Source organism: Otolemur garnettii, unplaced genomic scaffold (assembly GCF_000181295.1).
Source record: "Otolemur garnettii isolate 467f Iridium unplaced genomic scaffold, OtoGar3 scaffold00077, whole genome shotgun sequence".
Classification (NCBI taxonomy): Eukaryota; Metazoa; Chordata; class Mammalia; order Primates; family Galagidae; genus Otolemur; species Otolemur garnettii.
The window spans coordinates 8436650-8444388 of NW_003852472.1; the positions used below are offsets into that span (position 1 = coordinate 8436650).

The 7739-nt window shown below is 41.7% G+C and overlaps 1 protein-coding gene across 4 annotated transcripts in view; it reads right to left on the minus strand.

Annotated features, from left to right (window-relative positions):
• The window catches only part of RABGEF1 (RAB guanine nucleotide exchange factor 1), a 63434-nt gene that overhangs the window by 8120 nt on the left and 47575 nt on the right, over window positions 1–7739 (minus strand). For all 4 annotated transcript variants that reach the window (XM_023515717.1, XM_012807895.2, XM_023515716.1 and 1 more), the window contains 2 exons: window positions 7276–7408; window positions 5724–5815 (listed from right to left, as the gene is read on the minus strand). In XM_023515717.1, coding sequence (XP_023371485.1) covers window positions 5724–5815; window positions 7276–7408 — 225 coding nt within the window. The remainder of the gene's footprint in view (window positions 1–5723; window positions 5816–7275; window positions 7409–7739) is intronic.

Consider the following 7739-nt stretch of genomic DNA (forward strand, 5'->3'; position numbering starts at 1 on the left):
CTTTGTAAGAGTCCTTTTCATAAGAGCTGTAACACTCGTATCCTGCCCTGCAGGGAGGTTTGGTTCTTTGAGCTGTAAATAAAACCTCACTGTTCGTTCTATGGTCTATCGATTTCATTCATCGAATCGTTGAGACCAAGAGCCTGGAGATCCAGTGTTAAAAATCCGGTATCAATAGCTCACAGAAACCTTGAACTCTTGGGCTCAAGAGATCTTCCTGCCTCAGCTTCCCGAATAGCTAGACCATAGGTACACACCACCATGTCTGGCTAGTTTTTCTATTTTCAGTAGAGACAGGGTCTTGCTCTTGGTCAGGCTGGTCTCAAACTCCTGAGCTCAAGCAATTCATCTGCCTTGGCCTCCCAGAGTGCTAGGATTACAGGCGTGAGTCACCATGTCTGGCCTTACAGAACCTTTATTATACTTATAACCTGCTGGTTAGCAAGGGGATAAAACAAGGATAGAAATCAATCTCAAAATAATATTTTATTACTCAGAGAAATCTTTTGCTGCCCTAGATCATCACTAAGTCCAACTAGAGGGCTCCCATAAATGTACACCCTTTATCAAAGACTAGGAGATAGTGAAGAAAGGTTAATTACAAACTATCAGCCCTGCCAGACAACACAAGAGGACGGAATGTGGCTTTAGGTGAACATACCAGCTTGCAATCAGAAACACCACGGAAGAAAATAGCCAAGGCAGCTTAATTTAACAGCAAATTGTTATAGCTAGCAGGAAGACAAGTTGCAGACACAGACCAACTGGTGGTGCTGCCAAAGGGTTCTTTCTGCTCTCAGCTCTCCTCCCTGAGGTCAGCTGCCTGGGGAACCCTCCTAAGACCATCTGCCATGAAGACACCTGTGTGGGGGACAGATATGCTGGACAGTCGAGAGGCTTTATTTTAATTCACTAATTTGTTTTACCCTAGTTATGAGTATGAATTATGTAACTTTTGCTTATTTTATTGTTTGGTTCCTATAATCTTTTAAATCTTATAAATCTTTATAATTGTTATTATGTCTCAATCTGTTTATTTTTCTTTTTCTTCTTAAAGAACTTATTACAAAAAGAAATTGGGTAAGCTTTTTTGTTTTTATCAAACTTGCACTACGTTGATCTATTCTTCATAGCCTTCTACCTTTTTTATTCTCTATTTTAAACTTTTAACCATTTTCTCATTAATCTTCATTTTCTGTTTTTCAAGTGAGTAAAAGGTGATTTACTTTCATCTGGATGTGTGTGTGTCTGTCATGGCCACAGGACAGGGCTTTCAGAGAAAAAGGGAGAGAAAGGCCAGAAATGGAGACTAAAGGAAGAAAAAAAAGTCCCAGGATTTCTCCTACACTCTTTATCCTGCAAAGCTCCCTTCCTAATATCTTTTAGCCTGAAAGAAGTTTTCTAGAACTCTTTCAGACCTCCATTTACACGTGCAGTTCTGGAACTGGCACTGCCCCAAAGTCTGTAAACTAGGATTTATTTAAGAGAAGAAAAATGCAAAAAAAAAAAAAAAAAAAAAAAAACAAAAAACCAGGAAGCCCCCTGCTGTATTAGTTGTTCTTCCAGTAATTTCCCTCCCCAATTTGCCTGCTACTGTTTACTTTTCAGAGCCTGAATAACTGCATTATGTCTTCCGTCTAAGGCTTTTACTTATAACCAGTAGGAAAGTCAGGGTTAAGTATGTGTTTTCTATCTGAGCTAGAGGCAGAGGCTATTTTCTTTCGTGGTGTTTCTGATTGCAAACTGATATGTTCACCTAAAGCCACATTCTGTCCTCTTGTGTTGTCTGGCAGGGCTGATAGTTTGTAATTAACCTTTCTTCACTATCTCCCAGTCTTTGATAAAGGGTGTACATTTATGGGAACCCTCTAGTTGGACTTAGTGATGATCTAGGGCAGCAAAAAATTTCTCTGAGTAATTTATTTAAAGATAAATTCTGTTATCTTTAACAGAATTTTGAAACAAAGTAATTTTTACCTCTAGGTCATGTTTTCTCAACAGTGACACTATTGACGTTTTCCTGTGCATTGCCGGATGTTCACCAGCATCCCTGACTTCTCCCGACTAGATGCCAGAAGCACCCCCATAGATATGACATTTAAAAGTATCTCCAGACTTTGCTGCCAACTTTCCCCAGGAGGACAGCTAGCACATGGCTGAGAACCACTACTCTAGGTAAACGGCTCCCCTTGGCCAGACAGCCAAAAGAGAAAGGGAAACCTTCACCATGGTCCACAGGGCTTCTGTACCTAATCTCTGGGAGCTGGGAAAAGCTAAGGACGGAACTCTCTGATCTTCTGTCTCTTTTACAAGTCCTGAAGAATAGGCTCTTTCAACCTCAGAGCAGAGGCCTTGGTGATTTGCACAATTTTATGCAGTTCCCTTTAATAGACCTCATGTTTGGTACTTGTCAGCCTAGAAAATGAGTCCACTGCCCTAGAATTACTACACTGCACAACTTGTTTGGCCGCATCTCCTATCTAGTCCCACTGTTCACTGAACACAGCCAACTACATTTCCCTGATCCACCAGGCTGACGACATTCACTGTTCACCCTACTGTCAGCACCAAACAGTTGATGCCCCAGTGAACTGTGCTCTGTACAGGCCAGAGTCCAGACACTGTCTCTCCTCTATTGCCAAGAATTGGCCATAAAGGCTATTTTGGCTGGGAGAAAACAGGTTTTTTAGACTTAAGTCTGGCAGCTTCTAGATCTGGTAGCTTCCTTGGGAAGTATCTTCCAATAAATAAGTTTTTTTGTCCCTAAATATGACTAAAAGATTAACTTACTATCTTAGCATCTCTCAAGGATTTTAAAGATAAATTCAAAAATATGCTTTTCCTGTCTTAAGGATATACCTCAGGGTCTTTGTGCTTTAACAGCATATCAGGGACAAAAGACAAAAAGCCCTTAGGGGTAGGCACTGCATTTAGAAAATATATCTTTTAAAAAAGAAAAAATACATTTTTCTATATTCAAAGTTTTAGACCCTCTTTCCTCTTGCCATCAGAGAAAAAAATACAATGGTAGACTAGCCATTTCTTTGTGACTTCAGGGGTCCCCCTTCCTCCTCCAGTGGGAATTCGCTTCTTCAGGTTTTGATTCCAGCCCATATATGCTACATATTATCTGAGTTGACCTATATGGCTATATCCCCCACCTTAAGCTTATTAAATGTCAGCTTAAATGTCTCAAAATTCTTATTCATTTTATGTCTCCCATAAAAGAGATGATAATTTCTAAAACCCAAATGCCAAGACTGAGGCCCCTCTTGGAACCAAGAGGAAACAGGATGAATCTTTCCCTGTAGGCCTTTCCTCTAGAGATAAAAGTCAACTGCCATAGAAAATGCCTCCTTCAGTACACTGATAAACAAAACCGACAGTGCTGATAAGTAGCACATGGGATGATTTGGAAATATTTAACTGATAGCTCCATATTAAGAACCCTGATACAGGCAAGTATCCTCTCTGACTACTCCTATACTCAGACGGACATTTTTAGATTAGAAAGAAAGTGATCTTGTAACCTTCAGTCTTAACAGAGCCAGAATGTGTCCAGGCTTTGCCTGACAAGATATGGGGGCTAAGATGGGAGAGAAAGAGTAAAAAGATTTTTAAAAATTTTGTTGCTGAATTTCTTGAAGCTTCATCACAGCTGCCTTGAGAGAAAAGTTTCATCTCTTAAGTTCTACTAATAAATTCCTAATGTATTGAAATCCTCTTTTTAAATCCCATTTTTAAGTAAACAATGGTCTAGTGCTTATAATTTCTGGTTTTATAAGGTCTGTCCTGCAGCTTTTAGAAAAGGGTCTTCAATACAAATCCCTACGGAATTTATAAAAGATAAACCAGTTGATCTTGAATTTTCTAGTAAGAATCTTTGGGGCAGTGCCTGTGGCTCAGTGAGTAGGGCGCTGGCCCCATATACCCAGGTTGGTAGGTTCGAACCTGGCCCCAGCCAAACTGCAACAACAACAACAACAAAATAGCCAGTAGTGGGCTATTTTGTGGTGGGTGCCTGTAGTCCCAGCTACTTGGGAGGCTGAGGCAAGAGAATTGCCTAAGCCCAAGAGCTGGAGGTTGCTGTGAGCTGTGATGCCACAGCACTCTACCAAGGGTGACAAAGTAAGATTCTATCTAAAAAAAAAGAAAAGAACCTTTGGGCAGTGCCTGTGGCTCAAGGAGGAGGGCACTGGCCCCATTTACCAGAGGTGGCAGGTTCAAACTTGGCCCTGGGCCAAAAACTACAAAAACAAAAAAGAATCTTCGAAGAAAATGAAAGTACCTCCTATGTGGCTCTCTGAGCAAAGGTTCAGGAGGGTAGACTGTGTTTTTTTTTGCGACAGAGCCTCAAGCTGTCCCCCGGGTAGAGTGCCGTGGCATTACAGCTCACAGCAACCTCCAACTCCTGGGCTCAAGCGAGTCTCCTGCCTCCGCCTCCCAAGTAGCTGCAACCACAGGTCCCGCCACAACGCCCGGCTATTTTTTGGTTGCAGCCGTCATTGCTGTTTGGCGGGTCCGGGCTGGGGATTCGAACCCGCCACCTTAGGTGTACGTGGCTGGCGCCTTAGCCAGTTGAGCTATAGGCGCCGAACCAGGAGGGTAGACTTTGACCCAAGGAGTCAATTCATGGGGCCTAATGCCACAGCTTAGCAGAAAAGTTTGGAATAACAAACAAGACAATATTCATTCTGCCTGCAGAACTTCCAGGGGAAATTACAGAGAATAACTTACTTAATAATAGGAGTTGAAATGTAAAGATGTACAGAGAGAAAGAGAACCTATAAAGATAGAAGAATCACATTAACAGTAGAATGCCTGGAGCAAAGATCCTCTTGCTATAGTAGAGGCAGGTGTCCTTAGAGGAATGCTAAGTTCCTGTGAGCATCTTGCCTCTTTGCAACTCTGGTAATAGCTCCAGCAAACCCTCATTTTTTCCTGTAGCTTGGGTAACTCTCTGGTTCCTATAGTCAAAGGAGCCTACTTAATGCCCTGCCTCCAACTCTGCTAACATCAGCTGACCCGCTTTCCTTCCCAGTGGAATTTCATTAACAATTTCTAAACAACCAGGTCTTTCCAGCTGCTCTCCTCCCTAGTGAAGAAGCTGGTCAAAGCTGGACATCCTCTCCATTAGGATTTTTTTTTAAACTTAAACTTCTTTGTTGTACTTTTGCTAGGTTATTTCCGTAAGAAAAAGAAGCCTTAGGAATCTGGACATGTCCAGAATGGCAGTTCCATATCAATTTGGGGTATTACGTTTACTTCCTAATTAAACCAGAAACATAATTCAAAGCATATCTCTAATTAACCAATCAGAGGTGTCATTTTAATCTGTTAGTCTATCTTGGGAATCACCTTCCCTCATTGATTCTCTTCTTCTATCCAAAGTTATTTGGAATATGTAAATGCAAATGAGTCTTAAGAAATTTACTCCAGCTATGTTTGTCCTTAATTTAGTTCAATGTCCAAGAAATAAGACCTGGATCACTGAAAACGAGAGGGAAAAGGAGTTAACATGCTATTCTGAATGCATCCAATTCCTAAATCTAATACTCTCGCAAAAATCACTTTCACTACTTTCCAATGTATCTCTGGCAGTCTGCATTTTAGAAATATTTTAATGACTCTTTGCTCACTGAAAAAAGTATGGAGTAATATTATAGCAAAATGTTAACTTCAAGGGGAAAACATCCAAATAAAAAGCTCTCAGTTTCACTGACCTGTAATTGCTTTCACCACCATATCAGATACTTCTGGAATTTCTTCATTCACAGGGACACAGAGCATCTGAGGTGTAACCCAGTGCAGGGCTCTACAGAGACAGATAATAAAGAAGAGTTCTAAGAATGCACTGTGGTCCTGCATGTTGTCATCTCCTTCAGTTATGGGAAAATGTGACTAATGTGACTAGGCCCAAGCACTTGACCCCTGCACGAACTCAACAAATTTTAGGCCCAAGCACATGACCCCTGCACACGTTAAGAGCTTAGTTGATATGACAAAGTAACTAGAATGCTAAATTATTTTTCTGCATTTGTTATGAGAAGAATAGAGGACAATTTTACTGCAATTAGATTACATAGCACAAACAAGACTGAAAAGCAGGTGGCTGAGAGTGGAGATTTGAGGAGAATATGGTGTCTCACTGTCTGCTGCCATTATTATCCTGTTAAGACACACTGGACCCTGTTAAAAGGACACCAAGCATGTGTTCCTTAGTTGGAATCAGATGTGTTTCCTAGTTACACCTCAAAGCTTCTGCATCTTGGTTGAGGGTCCATCTATTTACGTCTGGCTCCTGATCTCAGGCTCAGTGTTTCATTTTCCTAGTATCAACTCTTCACTTTTTTTTTTTTTTTTTTGGAGACAGAATCTCACTTTGTTGTCCTTAGTAGAGCTGTGGTGTCATGGCTCATAGCAACCTTAAACTCTTGGGCTCAAGTGATTCTCTTATCTCAGCCTCCCAAGTAACTGGGACTACAGTGCCTGCCACAATGCCCAGCTATTTTAGAGACAGGGGTCTCACTCTGGCTCAGGCTAGCCTTTAACTCGTGAGCTCAGGCAATCCACCCACCTCGGCCTCCCAGAGTGTTAGGATTACGGGCCTGAGCCACCATGCCCAGCCTTAACTCCTCACTTCTGTGTGACACCTCCAAGCACAGGACTGCTAACCACTAGCCCCATGCCTAGAGCTCACTTGGGACTTGCAAGCCCCTCTCCTCCAGAGACGCCTTATCAAACTCAGCCACAGACCTAGTCCACGTGGGTGGCCTCTTCCCTCGCATCCCACTTAGAGCATACAGAGCTAGAGTTCACTCTAGGTCCTAGAACACTGGATGCTTTGGGAAGTGCCACCAACTCAGTGCTAGTGAAAGCCCTGATTGGAGGAATGGCTGAATAATGTGCACTCCTGGAGGGGATCAGGAAAGCCACCACTGATACCCACTGCATTGACGTGGGTATTCACAGCTTCCTACCTAATACTATAGCACAATAAACCAAAAAAGCCCAAGTCCTTCTGTTCCTGGACATTTTGGATATTTGAAACAATCTCAAAACACTAAACTTGGTTCTCCTCTAAAGCTGCCTACAGTCAGAAGGATGAGCAAGATCACCACATTCCTTTTCTTTTTTGCACCACAGAGAAACTTATGCTAAGGATGGCAGATACACTAGCTGTTACTTTCTCTTAAGGTTTAAAACTCAAGTGGCTTGTTTCTCCAGTGTGTTTCCACTAGTACATAGCCAATACAAGATAAAGAAAACAACTACCTGATCCTCTTCTGAATAGCAAGATCTTTCTTCTCATCATCAGTAGTTTCTGGACAGAACACATATTTATAGAGACGAGTCATGATGTACTTTTCAATCTGATCCATTATCTTCTCAACTTTTTCTGGAGGCACTGAAATACCCAAATGGATATAAAAGCTCAAGAAAAGGATGGACATTTTAAATCAAGAGTATATTTTCATAGTCCTTTCTATGCAGCAAAAACCATAAATTTACTAGAAATACATTAAACACACACAGAAACAAAACTATAAGATATCACATTAAAAAATACTGTTTAGGCTTGGTGCCTTGTAGCTTAGTGGCTAGGGCGTCAGCCACACACACTGGAGCTGGCAGGTTTGAATCCAGCCCGGACCTGTCAAACAACAATGATAACTGCAACCAAAAAATAGCCGGGTGTTGTGGCGGGTGCCTGTAGTCTCAGCTACTTGGGAGACTGA